This window comes from Perissodus microlepis, chromosome 13 (genome assembly GCF_051167445.1).
Source record: "Perissodus microlepis isolate ML-2025 ecotype Zambia chromosome 13, ASM5116744v1, whole genome shotgun sequence".
Classification (NCBI taxonomy): Eukaryota; Metazoa; Chordata; class Actinopteri; order Cichliformes; family Cichlidae; genus Perissodus; species Perissodus microlepis.
The window spans coordinates 7,724,000-7,742,422 of NC_140473.1; the positions used below are offsets into that span (position 1 = coordinate 7,724,000).

General features: G+C 39.1%; 2 protein-coding genes across 3 annotated transcripts in view; both read left to right on the forward strand.

The window, feature by feature from the left end:
• The first annotated feature begins 1,094 nt into the window (after positions 1-1,094).
• Positions 1,095-13,481, forward strand: pik3ap1 (phosphoinositide-3-kinase adaptor protein 1). The gene is made up of 17 exons (XM_084947813.1): positions 1,095-1,537; positions 2,327-2,752; positions 3,058-3,302; positions 3,494-3,638; positions 3,731-3,873; positions 3,977-4,109; positions 4,584-4,780; positions 4,871-5,048; positions 5,159-5,221; positions 5,313-5,567; positions 5,657-5,713; positions 6,852-7,045; positions 7,140-7,212; positions 7,403-7,570; positions 8,928-8,995; positions 9,742-9,842; positions 11,477-13,481. The coding sequence occupies exons 1-17, from the start codon at positions 1,507-1,509 to the stop codon at positions 11,589-11,591; spliced, it is 2,592 nt and encodes an 863-aa protein (XP_084803939.1). The 5' UTR covers positions 1,095-1,506; the 3' UTR covers positions 11,592-13,481.
• A 6-nt stretch (positions 13,482-13,487) lies between these two features.
• sorbs1 (sorbin and SH3 domain containing 1) overlaps positions 13,488-18,423 on the forward strand; it is a 41,703-nt gene continuing 36,767 nt past the window's right edge. For both annotated transcript variants that reach the window (XM_084947812.1, XM_084947810.1), the window contains exon 1: positions 13,488-13,580. The gene's annotated coding sequence lies outside the window, so the exon portion shown is untranslated. The remainder of the gene's footprint in view (positions 13,581-18,423) is intronic.

The following is an 18,423-nucleotide window of genomic DNA, read 5'->3' on the forward strand; positions in this document are numbered from 1 at the left end:
CACATTTTTATTTTGGATTCACTGTCAAACTTTTTTTTCAAATTGATCCACCAATGGTCTTATGACTGCAAATATCCCTGCCAAATAAGAAGCATATAGCAAATAAACATTATTGTTAAAGGCTCATACAGCTATTTATTTAAATTTTTTTGATTGTCTGTATATGGAAACTATCTCTATGACTTATGCCAAACTCACCACAGTCTTTTTAACCAAGTACATATCCATGCCTATAGGAAAAAAGACAGGTGGACAACAATCTAATGTTAAGTTAGTGTCTTCTGCCCTCTAGTGGTTGTGTCAGTGTGGTACCATGTGTTGCAAATAGTTGACATTTACGAGGGAACTGGAACTTCAAATACTGAGTAACAGTTACACCAAACATGTGATTCATTATGATCAGTGACTGATTCACGTTTGTCATGTGCTTTCTGTTTTACTTAAGAAATATTTAGCATGTGGCTGTATGAGGATGTACCCTGTGTGTGTCAGCATTTGAGGGCACAAGTAATTTTGTAAGGCTGAATTGTGTTAGAACTTCACATTCATCCTTCACATGTCTGTGTAATGACGCCAGCAATGAAAGCTTTCAGTTTTGCACTTTCAGTGTTGCTTTAAGGTGTCACAGTATCACAGAACAACACATTTTTAAGGTGTGCATCACTTTTTGCAGAAGTTGTCACTTTAGTCTTATGCATGTTAAAGTTAACTGCAACACAGAAACGATGTGTTTACAGTAGTAAGTCTTACTAGTAAGTAAGTTTTATTGGCCACAAATGTATAGCATTAGCTCTGATGTTAGCCCCACTGTAGAGTCAGTGCTACTCTTTTGAAGTAAGCATGTTCATTTATAAGAATTGTAATTTTACACAATCACTCTGACCTTAAAACTCTCTAGATAGACAGCACCTTGGTAAGGAAGTGAAAAAACAGAAGAAGGATGTGGCTCATAACAGGTGAATTGATGTTTTCCTGTGTGTGTGTGTGTGTGTTTGTGTGCGTGTGCGTTTGTGTGCGTGGGTGTACAATCTTCACGAAAACCAAGAACAAAGGCGAATCTAAAGCGTCGCCTACATAAAAGACATCAAGTGTTTTGTGTCGTTTCTGCACGTCCCAAAATGCAACACATCAAATTCTTAGCTAAGCCCTCGTTATCTTCATTTGTGTTTCATCTATAGAATATTTTGCTGTTTACAACATACAGATATACACAAAGCAGCCAAAAACAACTGCCGACATGTTGCACATTCTGTCATGACAGTGGTGCGTTTCTCACTTCTTCAACTGTTTCAGGAAGTAGGGCAGAGTCACCAAAATCAGGAAACTAAGTGTTGCTATTAATACTGCTGAGCAACGAGCTGTAGCTGGTGAAAGCTAATGTAGTCTCAGCTGATGAGAAGAGAAGCATCAGTAAACTTCATCGAACTGAAGAGAAACATTTGGGCAAATGATGATCCTTTTGAGGTGATTTATTTATTTATTTATTTGATTTGAGGCTTCAAGACCATGGGAGAACCCATCTCAAGCACTGAATCAGGTAATACGACCCGTCGTGTGTACCTTTTTTTTCACCAGCTAGTTAGTGCTACAGTTTACAAGATGTACTGAAACCTTCATTATTAACACATAGTTTACTCTTTTGCATTGTTTGACTTTGAAATGATGTGTTCATTTAAATTGAGCTTCATTTACCAGAAAATTCAAGGCAAACTGTTTTAAAACGCTTTAAAAAGAGGAAGCAAGCATCTTAGGCATCCTGTATGGTTGATTTGAATTAATGTAGTATTTCCAACACATGTAAAGTTAAATCATTCATGTTATCGGTCCTTTAATAAAACGATGTAAGGGCTCACTGCCCTGTCATTAGTGAGCTGCTCCGATGAAGCGAATGCTTGTGTGGGTGCTCTTTCCTAGGTAGCGTGTACAGAGGTGAGCTTGACCTGATTAAACACTGTAATGAGTCAAACAAAATTACTCTGACCAGTGTTGACACAGCGCAATGTTTGCACAACGTCTTGTTGGCTCTGCAGTGAAATATCAAACAGATCAGACATTCATTCCCCAGCCACAGTCACCTTGACATTCCACAGCCGGACAGCTGGTACGTTGTGGAGCATTTCCACGGCAAACACAATCTGCTGCAACAAGGAACTCAGCACATAATATTGCTAGTGTCATGTCATTAGTGTATTTTGAGCAGAACTGTGATTCACTGTGTGCAGTCAGGCTGGGTCAGCAGGTTTTATGCTTTGGATACCTGCTTTGGAGAGTGTTTGCATACATCTCTTGAGCGTACAATCACACTGTAATGCGTTGTGTTTTTCAGCACATCCTGAATCCTTCTCAAGATATGAGCTGTTAATTCTGCACACCACTGAGGCACAGGAATGGGCGTCATATTTGCACCAGATTTTGAAAAGTTCTCGCAAATTCCACAAAAGGTCAATTTTGCTATATGCAATCAGCACAGCCGATGAGCTCCACGGATATAATTTTGAATATTTCCAAAGCTGCAAGAGCATCGTGCTGCTCCTCACAGGGGTTTTCCTTGACATCCTCTGTGACCACGAACTACAGGAGGCACTTCAGAGAATTCTCTATCCTCCTCACCGAGTGGTGGCCTTTTTATGTGGTGTGTCTGAGGACGAACTATTGACAAAGATTTTCCAAGACTGGCCAAGCTGGAGGAAGCTCTACGCAGAGGATGAGCCTGGTGTTTATGTTTCTACCATTTTGGAAGCAATAGCCGACAGTATGTAAAATGTTCTCTTTTGTACAGTGTTTTCGATGCCCAGAAAGCAAACATAATTAATTCAGTTTTTACTGCACCCACAAAGAATAGGATATTAAATAAAAATAACAATTGTCAATTATCTTAAAGCTGGAACATAAAACAGAAACTCTCAGTGAGAAAGTTGGATGTGCTGTAGTGACATTTTCTGAATAACTAAAAGAAGGCGATTTCATCTAGTCAGATGTAAAAATTGTGCAATTTGTAGAAATTTAAAGGGAAAATAAAGATGTTTGTAATACATTTGATTTCTTTTTAATTTAAAGGCAGAAGAGTGGAGCTTGAACGTGAGAGTGAAGTTCCTGTAGCCCTAGACGATGTGTACGTCTTACCAGCTTTAGATGAAAATCCTAGCACTGATGAAACAGAGGATGTGGTGACAAAAGAGTATGAAGAAAATGTCCCGAAGGATGAAGAGCCTGCGAACGCAGTAATATCAGCAAGTCAGGAAATAACTTCACCCACGCACATCACCTGTCTCACTGTGCAACCAAACAGAGTTCTGTGCGGGGTAAGTAATTGCAAATGCATTTCAAATGTAATGTTTGTTTGGTTCATTGAAATAAATCCAGTTTTCTGTATTACATTGTATGACAGGTACACAGAGATACATTTACCATTTACACTGATCTTCTAGTTCTTGATATCAGTAAAGTGTTACCAACACGCCAATTTTATTCCAGTTTTCCATTTTTCTTTTAGAAACAGGAGACACTTTTTATCATTTTCAAAGAGAAAATAGATGATCAGTCGGATCCAGAGGTGGAGTTTTCATCTGAAAATGTACCTGCAAAAAGGGTGCCAGGCACCGTGGAGAATGAATACACCATAAGTGTTACTGCACCTGGCAAGTATCTGTAGGAAGTCACAGGACTTTTATGTTGAAAGCTTTAATCTGAAATCACCGTAATTGTTAATTTGCTCTTTATTTTCATTTAGATATGCATGCTGGAATTGTGTCCCTCACTATGTACACTGGCCAGTCGTCTGTCAGCCTGACTCCTGTTACGTATTACACCAGCATGGGTGAAGTCAGTCGGTATCTTGAAAATGCTACAGATCCTGTTAACTTCATCTGCCAGGTGAGACATTATTTAGCGCTTTAAATAGCATCGTTGTGCTAGATTAATGTTGTAAAAGCTTGTGTAAGCTTTATTTATTTATTTATTTATTTTGAACATCCAGGCATTCAACATAACAGCCAATGCAACAGAATCACTGGACAGCATGTTGTCCGACTCTTTAAAATCCAAGATCCCTTCAACTGGTCTTCAGCTGTTTGGAATCAGACAGATTGAGGAAGACAATATGTCAGCATGTAAGTTTAACACATGATTTATTTGGTGTTGGGCGAGTCAGCTAAAAAAAATTGTAGAAGACTTCCTGTTATCGCACATACATTATATGGTGAAAAGTTCTGGGCCACCTACATGTTACACTTACAGGAGGTGCTCGGTCATGGAAACCCACCCATAAAGCTCCTGGCGCAGTTTGTGGCCAGATGTTAATGCCAGTGGAGGCTTGGAACTTACCGCTACTCACCGCTGCTTTAGATAGCTACAAAAGTTGGTGACTTCTATACACTGTAGGCCTTAGCTCTCAGCCACCCTGCTCTACATCTTTATGTGGTCCACCACTTTGAGGCAAATTTGCTGTTGTTCCCAAATACTTCCACTTTGCAATAACACCATTAACAGTTCTCATTTAAATTCAAAGATTATGATAAAAAGCAGAAAGTGTGAGCAGCTGATATATAACTGGTTCTATCTGTTTGCCTTTTTGTGGGCTTCAGATCAGCGGAATGAGGAGCTTCCTACTTTACTCCACTTTGCAGCCAAGTATGGCCTGAAGAAGCTGACCACCATTCTGCTTCAGTGTCCTGGAGCTTTGCAGGCTTACAGTGTGATGAACAAGAATGGAGACTACCCAAACACGCTTGCAGAGAAGAGTGGTTTTAATGATCTCAGGCAGTTCATGGATGAATTTGTTGTAAGTCCACAGAGAAAAGCTTTTCAATTCTTTGCATTTTCACGAATTGTACTTAGCGTCTGGTTGTCTTTTGCATTTAAACAAATCCAGGAGACTGCAGACTTGCTCAAGTGTCACTTTGAGGACACTATCAACACAGCCGAGAGTGCAGAGGTATATGAGTTGATGTCCACTAACTCTCAAGATATCATGATGAAATACTCGGGTTGCTCAGAGGATATATATGAGTCGATGCTGGGGATCAACCCTGAATGTGCAGAGGATTTTTGTAAGTATCGCATTATTTTATTTATTGTTCCAACAATAATTCATACAGCAAAACTGGGAGCAGCAGATGATGATGGTGCTGTATTGGTTCTTTCTGGGGGGGGTTTCAAGATGAGGTGATGACTGCAGTAGATGAGAACCCTGAGGAAGCTATGCTTCGGAAGTTCTTTCAAGGTATACATTTGAAGTTTTAAATAATTTCCTTAAATAATATTGCATCCTGTATGGCATTGAGTGCTTCATGTGGTTACACTCTTACCTTTAGCAAAACCAAATGCCACTGAAGTCAAGAAGGACAATGAACCTCTTCAAAGTGAGGAAGAGGAAAAAGTTGATCATAATAGCTTAGATGAAATTGAGGAAGAGGAAGATCCATACAACCTCTGTCCAGAGGATATCTACGATACTGTGGATGCAAATAGTACTTACAACCCAGCAGTCCTAAACCGTCCACCAGCCCCTATCCCCAGGCCTGAGCATAACACTGAGCTTGAAAAGTCTACGACGTATATTTCTAGAGGTATGGTGCAGTCTTATTTTTATTTATTACGTTATATTTTTTTATATCACAAATGTGTCAAAAATATGTAACTTTTATTTTTTTGATAGTATTTTCAGATAAAGGTACATCTGAGAATAAAGCAAAGGACATGGGATATCATGCAGGTAAATCCCAATAAAAATAATTTTCTTTTCATTTAATCATTATAGTCTGTTATGCTTCTGTTTTCTCTTTTTTTCACTTATATAAAGCTAGTTTAGAACTGGTCATGGTTTCATTTGGTAAACCGCTTTTGAAAAAGTGCCTTTATTTTATCTGCATCTTGATTACTTATCATCAGTCTTGTACAGTGCTGTAGCATGTTTCTGTGAGGCACGGGGCTTTTAATACTACCACATTGGTCAAAACCAGTAACCTTTGTAGTTGACTCAGTGGTTACAGCTAACTGTGCGGTGGGGGAATTTTTGGTGTCAGAGTGGGTAGGTGACTGAGAACAAATGTTCATGTGATCTTCTGACATTAATAGGCCCTTTTCACAGCAGACACTTAAATGTGATACGGGAAGAGCAAAAATGTACGTGGCCCGTACGGCAGAAGCGTTCTTGTTTTTCGCTCCTCATTTGAATATTTAACTTTAAATGGTAAAAATGAAAGTGAAGTTGAAACCTTGAGCAAACCCCAGCTGACAGGAAGTAAGGTGCAGCCTGGACTAGTTACCAGTTCATTGCACATTTACAGCCAGCTTAGAGTTGCCTATTTACATAACATGCGTGTATCTGGGAGCCCCCAAAGGCTCTGGGCGCTCATACAGACACAGGAAGAACATGCAAAGTCTGAATCCTGAACTTTCTTGCAGTGAGGCAACAGTCCACTACTGTCACTGACATGTCAATTACATCCTCTGGTATTATCGTCTTGTATTATTATACTGCATTAGGATTGGTTAGCTGTGTGCACTGATTATGGGTCTGATTTTAAACTGGTTTGCTCATCATAAATAAAAATACAGTACTGTTATTGAACTATTGTCATCAACACATAACAAGAGGTCTTATTTTTGTTTTTGTGATTTTTTTAGTTTTTAGGATTTAGTAGTTGTTTATATTTACATCAGAAATGTAAAGACATTTAAAATTTAAAATAATAAAAAATATTAGTGGGCTTGCTTTCGCACCCATATTACCATTATACATCAAACTATTGTAAGACTTTCATGAAACTAATACAATATTTTATGTTCCAAAGGTTTTTGCTTATAAATTAATAATAGAATAAATTATACACTATTTTCCTCCCATTCAGCTCGGCCTGTAGTGGAAGCCCCCACGCCTGCATATGATCCTTACGCTGGGATGAAGACCCCAGGGCAGAGGCAGCTCATATCTCTGCAAGAGAGGGTAAAAGTAGGAGAAATTACTGTGGACGAAGCAGTCCAAGAGTTTAAGGCTTGGCAGGTTGATCATGAGCGGAGGGCAAACTCCATACGCTATCAGCAGGTAGATCTAATGTTCAAACTTTGTGGTTTTCTAAGGAGTTGATTGTTGGTTAAGCAATAAAAGTAATGCTTGTGTTTCCTTTTTCTTACTCGAGAAAAATCTGGAGACATTACGAAACAGCATCACCAGACGTCATAAAGAGAGAGAGAAGACAGGAAAGGAACTTGGTAAAATTATTTATGTTCTCATTTGGAATCAGATCAGGTTCACGCAGATTTAACACATTGTATACCTTCCACTGTTTATACGCTGATTATGTAATACTGTTAGGATTCATTGGTGAGAAACACATATTGAAAAATAGCATGCCATTGCTGTCAAAAAAGCTTATCTTTTTAATCTGGTCTTTTCCCATAGAGTATGAGATAAGTGCACCCCTTCAGAGAAACTCGTTCTGGGGCACCAGTGTGACATTAGAGTGTGCTGTGTATGAGTCGACACCCAGAGCGACGGCTCAGCCTCCTCCTGTGGCTCAGGTTATCCAGAGAGGCAGCTGGAAGACAGGTAGCACATCCAGCACATCGAGTGAGTCCAAATGCTTATCTTTACTTTCTGCTTTTATCAAGTACTAAACAAAAAGACTTAAAGCTTTCAGTCTTTCTTTGTGTGGCTTTCTTTGCAACTCCATTAGAGTGCAGATTGGGAGAAATGTAAATTATACACATATGTAAGTCACTGAAAAAGTGATGTGCTTGTAGTCTGACTTCCTGCCTCCACTTTTGAGTTGGAGAGAGAGGTACGTTTGAGCGCCAGATCTGATCATTCTGTCTTTTCTATGCGTCAATTTTAGCTGTGGTTCAAGGAAAAAGTGCTAGATGGGATCATTAGAATATTCACATAGATGGTACGAGGCAGTGTTACTAATAAACCAGCGTTTAATTAGATCTTGGACAGAGCAGACCTTGCTGAAAAAATATTTATATCAAAACAGAAATTCAACACATCAGTCACAGTTTTTCAAAGAAAAGAAAGGGTGCCGTGTTTGCTCTGTGGGTAAGCAGGCAACCACATGCTGCACAGCAAGAGAGCCGCGGCGCGGGTTTGAGTCCGACCCGTGGCCCTGCGGGCAAATAAAAGCAAAATGTATTTTAGTCTCACATTTTTTTTAAATCTTAATTGAGATCTCATTTTAAAAGTTTTCAATAAGAAAGCACGAAATAAAGTAGTCAGATTATAGCTTGAAATATTAGGTTAATTGTAATAAACAGACTTTTTCTGTATGATAAAGTTACATGGCTCTAGTGATTTTGTTACTGCTTAATGTTACTTAATGTTCTCGAATGTCAGTGTATGTATTTTATTTTACTTTGTTATTATTATTTCCCATCTTTGTAGTTTTGTTATACATAAAGGATGAGACGTTTTGTGAAACTTTATTTGTGTTTTTACATGTCGCACCAGCAGTTATAATTCAGTCATAATGTTTTACGAAGAAAACCATTTTTTAGTTTGTTTAATTAGCCCACAAATGCAAAAGTATTTTAAGGTTTAAATTAATGTTTAATTTTGCTGTAGTAGATGTTTTATTCTTCTGTTTTTTTTAAAAAAAAAAAGCAAACATTTGCACATAAATTTCAAAAGGGGCAAGCAGTTTCCTTTCAAAAACACTGATAACATTAACGGATTTAAAGAATGGCTTGCTATACTTCTTCATGATTACTTTAAGTCTGTAATGGTGGTATGCATATGAGCTGTGTCTCTGTCTTGCTCTGATTGTTCATACACCTTCTTGCAGACATCTTGTATAATAGTGTCAAGGCCTAAAACATATTTTACCCACATTTAGCGAAGTGGTCTTACAACATAATTCACCACAAGCACTAACCTCAGAGGTACTCGGAATCACGTGTTTTATTTTTGCTGTGCTTCTTCTTGTCATCAGGCACCGAAAGCAACAGACTCAGCACGCACAGCACCTTTAGCTACAGCAGCGGTACAGAACCTGACGAGGTGAGCTTGATTTAACAATAGGTACAAGTGCATCTTCAAGGCACGTGAAAACTGCAAGGTTCACACAGAAATGCATTTGCATGAGTTATAGCTAGCTGTTTCTTCCTTCTTACTCTTTATAACCCAAATTAAAACTTCCCTTTCTCTTATGATGCTGCATTATTATTATTATTTTGCTCTCTTACTTCAGCTTTTCATTTCCTAAAATACCTTCCAGACAGCATTTAAATGTATGTTCTATAAATGTGTGTTCTTTACTGAAGCAGATTCTATATCACTTTCATTAGCGTTTACTGTCTGTCATCATGATTGAAGAAAAAGTACAGAGCTGAAGGAGATTTGGGGCACAGGCAGACAAAGAATCTCTTAGATTTTGGTGCAAATTCTGTCCTTCTTTTAATTGCAAGATGGGTAAGATGAGTATTCCCTGTCTGTTGTTAAAAGACTCAAACTGCACGACCCATCGTGGAAGCCTGACTGACACTGCTTAATGACTTCCTCAGGGTGTAATTAAAACAATGATCTTTTATTCTCCAGACCAACAAAACAACAACTGTCATCTTTGTGTGTTTAGCTGAAAATTTGGGAGTTCTTGACAGTTTCAGTGGATGAATTGCTTAAACCAATAACTGTGACAATGTTAGCTTTTTCATTAACTGACTCAGCTGTTAAACTAGAGCTTTAGACTGTTTTATTTTGAAGTATTTCAAGTGTGGCCACATATATATGTCATTGTATTTTTAAAGGACTCAATAGAAAGTTTCCCTCCTCCACCACGACCGCCACGGCCAGGCAGTGCTGCACCTTCCATTCCTCCACCCAGGATTCCTCCACGGAACCCAGAAAGGTCAGTCTAGAGAACAGCAATTCAGATTACTGAAGTGAAAGCAGAACCATGTAGTACTGAGCACTATGCGACATCAGGTATAGGAAAAAACAACGCAAAGTAGCAAATACACTGTACGGTTACGTGACGGTGCCTAGCAGCAATCATAACTGTGTTAGAATATGACAGAAAGACTGGGAGCACGTAAAAAAAAATCTGTAAGCAGCACTGAGTGAAACAGAAAAATGTAAAAGAGGAAATGTTCACCCACCACTAATTCGCAGCTGTGCGTTTCAGAGGAAGCCAGAGCGAGAAAGTGATCAAGATACTGATGCTTATACTCTGTAAACACACAAATAACTTCCACACACAGAGGTGAGACCACTTATAGTGAGACCACTTAAAAATGAAAAAGATGAAAGTGACTGAAGTGGGTAGCAAGAGCTGCTGTAAATTCCTGAGAACCTGTGAAACGCTGCAGATCCTTTTTACTGATAAATGCCCTTCTGTGTCTCTTATCTCTTTCAAAAAAAGAATCTGGGTAGCAGTACAATGTATCTCTAAAATCTGATAAACAATCAGCTTGTTTAGCTTTCTGACATGATGTCAGAAATATTATATTATACTTTAAATATCTGCATAATACTTCTCATTCATACAGTAATTGTGTGTGATGAGTTTTAATTACTATTAGTGGGTAAATACAACATTTGTGTGCTGTTAAAAAAAAGACTCAAGAGTTAGCAAAATTGCTTTAAGTACACAGAATTTTAAGTAATTTGACATCCACAGACTGACATTAAATTATTCAGTTTTTAAAGAATAAATAAAAGAAATGAACAAACACCTACACCAAGTATGTATGAGCTGCTACATAGAGTATACTAAATTCTTCGTGCGTGGCTTCAATTTGTTCTCATTGCATGGCACTGTGATCTTATCAAGAGTTTTTCTTAGCATCTGTGTGTCTGAAGGTTAAATGATCAAAAAGATATTTGTCTTGGGGACATGTAAATGAGAAGTTACAGTATGAAGGGTGATGGAGTGCAAAGTGTTTGAATATAAAACAACCAAATCAACTTAGTAAATTGATACAAACGTGCAACAGCTTAACTTGTGTGTGCGCTAACATTAGCTAACTTTAGCTAAAAACGTAGCTAAATGTAAAACTGCTTAATGTTTCTTTAATGGGCTGTAACTTAAAGAATTATTGATTTCGTTAAAAATATTAATAATTCAGTTTATTATTCCACCTACATAACTAAATAAGATGATGACTAAATTCAGGAATGATAGAAAAAAATAACATGCTTTGACATTAACTAACTTTGCATAAGAGCTGTGACCACTATCAGAGAGTTCATGTACTGTAGTTCCTAAAACATGCAGTTTGTTAAAGTATTGAAATCTATTTTAAACCAGTGAATGAGTGATTCTTGTACAGTTCATATTTCCTGAATGTAGGGTGTCAGATAAGTAAATGACACAGAACTGTGTCTGAAATGTTATCTTTGCATCTTCTTTTCAAGTTTTGTTTTTCTCACGCATAATTATAAGAAATTAAACGTCACAGTTTACACACCCTTTGCTGTATACCGTCTCTACTGTTACAGTGCAAATAACCTTCCTATACAGTAACAGTGTGTTTCCTGCAGGGTGACAGAGATGGTCCATGAGCGTTACATATCCTGCCCGACACGAATACTTCCTCAAAGACCTTCTTACAGGCCAACTGACTCAGCACCTCCTGTACCTCGCAGACATCGATGAGAGCCGCACATCTTCACTTTTACTGAATTTGGTCTCTCAAGTTGTAAGTTATTTATTGTGTAAGAGGGATAGAGAAGGTAATGTGTAGCTGTAAACAACCATCAGGTTTAGCAAGATGAACTCATGCAGAGTAATAGTTATATATTATTTAATTTTTTTTCTTTCTCATGTATGAGTCCACCAAACCAAAACATCCATTTCTCATGACTGTGCCTGTGATCCATGTGTGATATGTTTCCGCTGTATTTGCTATGGTATGTCTTTACTGTAAAAAATATCGTAAAAGTAAGTTTGTAGTTGTAAATAAATGTGTGATTTTCAAAGAATATAATTGTAATAAATATTAAGTGTCCTAATGAAAATCATAATAGTAGTATTAATAGTAGGCATATTAATTTCTTTTTGTTATGGGTTTAAATTTTGATATATTAGAATAGCAAACATTTGTTTTTCTTGATATTCTAATTATAATATTTCAGTGTGTTCAATCTCCTGTTGTGTAATTTAACTGAAAAGTGACATTAATGCTGCTCCGTTTACCAGATAAATATGTGATATTTTTGCCTGTGCTAATTATGAGTTTTGTGGTATTCTACTTACTTTACCTGAATTCCTGTTACCCACCAACAGCTTAGTGACTTACAGCATAGCTGTGATGTTTGTACAGTATCATTCTTAAACTGAGTCATGAATGGAGTGGGAAAGACAGTTTTGTTGTCTAACAGACCTTATGTAATTTTTTAAACATGACAAAATGGTGATTAAAAAAAAATATGTTTTAGCTGGGTAAGTACAACGCAGCCGCTGTTCATTTATTAAGCTGTGATATACCATTTGATCACTGGATGGTGCTTCACATCTTGTTACCCTCTAAAGGTATACTTCAGCTTATATTTACATATTTTTTATGTATGTAAAAACCTTTTACTTGATATTACCAAATGAGTCAAATTAACATAGTGTTATGAATATAAATGAACCCTAAAATAGATCCTTTTAAATGCTTTGAGGAGAGAAAGGTACAAAGTGCGATGGAGTGTAGACAGCTGGGACTTCTGGCCAAAACTTTCAAAGTAAAATCTTTACTGTTGTAAAAACGTCAAATACAGTACTCTACAAAAGTATTAAGCCACCCCTACAGCAACTGGCTGCCCTATTATTATGCTGAGCTTACAACTGTTTAACTTATTCCATAATAAACTGTATTTGTAGCAGGTGGATAACAGTAGTGAATATTAATATTATTCTACTATTAACAGCATAGTTATTTGGTGAATTTTTTTTTGATTGATGATGATTGATAGTTACATAGTACTATGCAAAAGTCTTGAGAACATCCCTTATTTTCTAATATTTTGCTAGAAAAATGGGAATTAAAAGTCTTTAAAGTCATTTATTGAGGCATACACATTTAGACAATTCTAATTATTTTCAAAGTTAATATTCAATATGACTATGTTTATTCTTCAATGCTGCTGGAAATCCCTTATACGAGCTTTCTTGTCATTTTTTTAAGTAGTCTTCGGGAATAGTTCAAAGCTCTCCTTTGGATGTTGTCTCTTTTGTTCTTTTCTCAGACTAAATGATCCCACACTGCTTCTGTAATGTTGTGCTCCGGGCTCTGTCGAGGCCAATCCATCAATCCATAAATGAATTAAATAGAAAGGTGGATAAATAGCTAGATCTATCCAGATGCTTAATATTTCCCAGCTATCTACCCAGCGCAACAGACTTACAAAGTCAGCAGTTGAACTTTTTTCTTCCCCCTTTATGTTAATTCCGTTTTGAAGCGACTAGCTTCAGGCTTTTATTGTGAAAGGAGAGGTCTTCGCGCTCGGTGGGCGAGCAGTGCGCCGGTGTTGACGCAGTTGAAACCGGTGAGTGTGAAGCGCTGACAGGACGCTGGTGGAGAGCAGCTGTCGCAAAGAGCTCAGTGAAGTGTGTCTGTCTGCATCAGCGAGCACAACGCTGGATTACCATCACAGAGAGGTGAGCGTACCTGCTCGTTACAGCTGCACTTCTCTGAAGCCCTTCTTTAAGATTTTCTCTTAAAAGAAAGGTTCTTATTATCAGGGCATGAACACTTTATTTTTATTTCCCACTGGCTCTGTTAACAGCTGACTTGAGAGTTGTTAAGGTGTGATGCAAAGCCAGTACTGCATAATGTATTTCATATTAATTACAGAGTCTGCTACGTGAGTTTATCAATGGTTAGCAAATATGAATGCTTCTGTGAGTCAGTCGGTTTTGATTTCGCATCTCAGCAGATGGGGGCTCTGGCTGTGGGACAGTTGCTGCAGTAAAGGCAGATCCATACAGTGGGAATGCGTCCCGCCATGGGTGCCGCACTCTGTAGCTGAATGCGAGAAGAAAAAACCTAAATCCTTAATCTGAAAATTAAAGGATTGCTGTCTGTATAACACTGCTGAATAACATTTGTGTATCTATTTATTTATTTTAAGACAAATCCGATCCCGTGCGTTGGTTTCTTTAAGTTGGACGGCGGCGGTTGTCAATGTGAGTCATAGGGGGCAGACTTCAGGCTACTCTACATGCATACAGTAGGGCTGTGACATCAAGACCATCCACTTAATGGAATGCATATTATGCGGCATGGAGATGTTGGGAGCTGTTCACTGTACAGTGTGATCAAACTAAACTGTCACCTCTGTCATCTTTGTTTTGGAGATATTCTTGATAGGAGGTTGATTTGGTAGGACCGTTATCATTTTCCACTCCTTATTCCAGGGACATCTTTGTGAGCATGACTAACTTAGCACCTGTGTTATGTAACTGCACAATATTAAAAGTGTGGGTGTTCTTTGTGTTGACAGAAGGACCTGAATGTTGGGCTATATGTCAAACAGGTCTGTCTGAAGACTCACGCTGAACAGCATGTGATATGAACAACTGCTTGGCGGCACAACTGTGGCCACACACAGACTCACAGACTGTAACAAACACCTCCGTCTTGCCCACATCTTAACTGGGATTTTCTCTTAGTCCCACTAAACACGCCAGTGGGAAGGATTGTATGAAGGCAAAACTGTCATTGGTCACTATGGTTGTAATTTTTTATAATATGCATTTTTCATTGTTGCTGTCATGGAATTCTAAAGAATTACAGAGGCATCTTTGCGTGATGTCTACCTGCCAGTTTAGCTACAATTTGGGAAAACAATCCTGCCGTTTCCTATTTTAACTGAAGATCTAAGATTGGAGCTTTCTATAATACATAAGGCGCCTACTTGTGAAACTCTACAGATCCCCCGCCTCAGTCTTCATTCACATTTTTACCCCCGAGTAACATGAGTCTAAACAGGCGTGATAAAATATTAACCCTTGCACAAATAATTCATCAAACCGCTCCAAGGACAGGGGGAAAGTATCCAGACGGATTTTACTCCAAACCACCTGTTTCAGTGTTTTGCTGTGTAGCTGCCACGCTCTGAAAATAACCCAGTCACTTGTGTTCGCCTTATCATGTGGACTTGTTGGACATGGTTAATGGAGATATTCAGTTATCTAAGCGTTGTTTACATAGAAAGATCAGGAAATCCATTAGCTTCCCACATGTCCTTACTACAAGTACAACAAAGACTTCTGGTTTACAAGATGTCAGTAGAGGACCTGTGGCTGTTTACACAGGGATTTTGATAGGTGTGTACATATAACACATCAGTCACATGTTTGGTAGCAGCTCACCCAGGAGCCATTTACTTAGGCAGGGAGCAGACGTTTTTTGCAGGTTATGACATTTTGCAGGTTCTGTTGTGCATTTAAAGCAAGGTGAAAGTGATCAATGTGAAGGAAAATGTTTGTTATGTTCTGAAAGATTGAACACATGACGGTATTGACTTTTACTTCAACAGTAAATTTGGATGATTTGCAAAGGAATGCTTTCCCTCCTCGATTTAAAACATATATATGTATATATATGTATAGATACAGTGATTCATCAGGTGTTTTAGTGTATCTAAACAGGAGGATAGAGTGCACAGTTCAAATAATATTCAAACAGAGTGTAAAGTTTGCAGCCTGCATTAATTTTAGCTGCAACGTGTATGCTTGAATTTTTCCATTTGCAGAATAGCATCCACCACCGAGGTGCACATCGTGTTTCTGTATCCAAAAAAGCCGATACAGAACTGATTGATCTGCACAACAAACAGCTGCCTGATCTGTGCAACTTCTCGAGCGCGGGGCTCTTTGTTTACCATGAACCCAGCGCGGTTGTTAATATTTTATGACGAGTCACGTTACACAGTTCCCCTAGATTTGAGAGGAGCGATCCTCGGAAACATGAATCTCAAAACTGAATTTTAAAGATTTGCCAAAGCCAGCTGGCCTGGGGAATATCATAGTCTTGTTTTTCCATGATGATCTCCATGTGGTTTGGAAATCTGACAGACAACTAGTCACAATATGTTTTATTTTTTCATTCAAGTCCAATTACCCCTTTGGTCATGCAGTCTCCTCAGAATTTATTTGCATTGCCAAAGTGTGGATAATTTAGCTTTTGCTGTTGTTTACATAGGTGGATACTGTCGCTGTGTTGTAGGCCTACTGTACCCATCTGTTCAGAATGATATATGTAGTTATATATGTACTACTATTTTTACTGGATATTGGAAGAATAATGAAATGATAGTATTTCCTTGTTGAGACATACTTTTTTAGGATCACTTGTTTTAATTAGCTGCGGTTTATGTACACCAGCTGTGTGGTGACGCTGGATATTTGCATGACTTGAACAGAAAGCTTTGTAGTGGCAGCATTTGTAGAGAACAGCCTTCGCTTTACTGGGAATAATGGATGGCTTTGGATCAGGCCGGATGTTTCAGCCAGACACCAGGTTTCTGTTTTCACTCCTTGTTAATGTTACAACAGGTTGCTTGGAAACCCCCACCCCCCACCGCCGAACCCCCTGTCTGCTTTCACCGTCTCCTGCCATTGGATGAAGTGGATGGGGAAATGAAGTGTTATGCGTTGGCTTTTCAAGGTCGGTGGCGCACAGAACCCCCGCCCTGATCACGGATGCACGTAAACAAAACCGTGAAAAGATCATTTATGCTTTGGTGATAGATTTAAGCAGCGCCCGCCTCCACTGCCGTCACAAGCACCACACGTCCCACACCAACCCCAAACCCCCAACCCACCCATGTCAGCGCTGATGGAAAACACCAGCATCGTAGCATTTGCTGGCAGATAGTTTAATGAGAATCAGCAGACGTCCTGACTAAAAATCTCACAGACCAATCCAGAATTCTCAAGTGACACTTGTACGCCACAGCTTTCTCAATCGCTCACTGCAACATGTAACAAAGAGTAAGGACCATCTAATATTTTGCCACCACCTGTGAAGCGGGGCTGTTACAGACAAAGCTGCCTGCCTCTGTTTGTTTCTGGGTGTGACGGGGACGAGTCAGGCTGCACCGGCATTCCTGAAATAGATGGATGATGGGGACCAGTTGGAGTCCTGCTGCACGCTCATTTCACACGAGGATGCCTTCATAGCACTTAAAATTGCTGGATTATCGCATCGCTGTTTATATTCACGTTTAGCCGCCATATCCTATGACTCAATTATCAAGTAGTGCTGTCACATAGGCGCTCGGAGAGTTATATTAGGGAACACGCTCAGAGCTTCCAGTCCCTGTCAGAGTCCAAACATTCAGCGGAGATGAGGAAACACTTTGAGCGCACTCCGTGACAATGATTTGAATTGTCAGCGCCGCTCACCTAATGTGCAAGTACCTCCCATTATCTAAGCCGGGAGGAATCTGTTGTGCACAGCTGTGCTCATTATGGAGTTATGAGATTAAATAAACGCCATGTCTTATTCATACTACCAAATTACATACTTCTCTACTGTCTTATGGACTTTATTTTTTTCCAATTATGTCACTCTGTTTTCATCTGAAACTTTTTAAACTAAACTCAGCTCCTTTAAAAGTAAACTATCTGAAAGTCCCTTAAGGAGACACCGCAAAGCTAGTTGGATATTCAGTGTTTATCCTCTCTGCGAGGCCTGTGAGCCAAGCTCTCTCACTCTTGGAGTCAAGCCTGGAGCCCTTGCTGTGAAGATGTATCACCCTGGGTAAATTGTCAGCTCCCTGACATTCTTATTACGCTGGCTCTAAAAGCCTAGCAGGCATGTTAGAAGGAGCCTGGCTCTCTAACACAGTGTCTGTAACAGGCGGTTTGGTCCATGCAGCCAACTGCAGTCCTCCCCAGGACCTCGGCACGTACCAGCCAAGTGTTTCCTGTCCCGGGGATCTGGCCATGGTCACTTCCAGTAACTGTCTGGGCTTCTCGGGGATGCGTTGGCAGGTCGCTAGCCTCTCTGAGCGATGGGGAACACATCATACAATGACAAGTGTCATGAGTGGGTTTGTTTTCCCTCCAAAAAAGACCTTTTTATCTACAGGTGAAGAATTATCCTCAAAATAAGCCCTCAAATATGATAGTGATACCGTAGGATCGCTTTAAACTCTTCTTCAAAGAATTAAAAGGCATAGAAGCTGTCTTCATACAACCCCAGCTTAAGCTCCTTCCATTATCAACACAAATGTGTAATCCTGTTCTCAGGACTGTAATGAGGGTAGTGTGTAAGTTACATACATTTCCTTTTATGCTGCAGTTGTTTGAAATGAACTTCAAATAGCTTTGGTTGAGGAATGTGTAGAATCCAAGGCTGGTGTCCAGTGTGGAAGCTGTTTATAGAAGAGAGTGGGGAGGGCAGAAGGGTAGGTGGGGGGTCTCTTCTCAATTAGGAGGATAAGCTGCTGCTCCGGAGCAGCCATTTCGAGCCATGTTTGGAGCTGTTTGG

What these genes read in the sequence shown, in the direction of transcription:
- pik3ap1 (XM_084947813.1), top strand. Translation starts at nt 1,507, where the DNA reads ATGGGAGAACCCATCTCAAGCACTGAATCAG. An exon ending in CTGTTAACTTCATCTGCCAG is followed by an intron (nt 3,874 to 3,976) that starts GTGAGACATTAT and finishes TTGAACATCCAG; the next exon opens with GCATTCAACATAACAGCCAA. An exon ending in ACTCCATACGCTATCAGCAG is followed by an intron (nt 7,046 to 7,139) that starts GTAGATCTAATG and finishes TTCTTACTCGAG; the next exon opens with AAAAATCTGGAGACATTACG.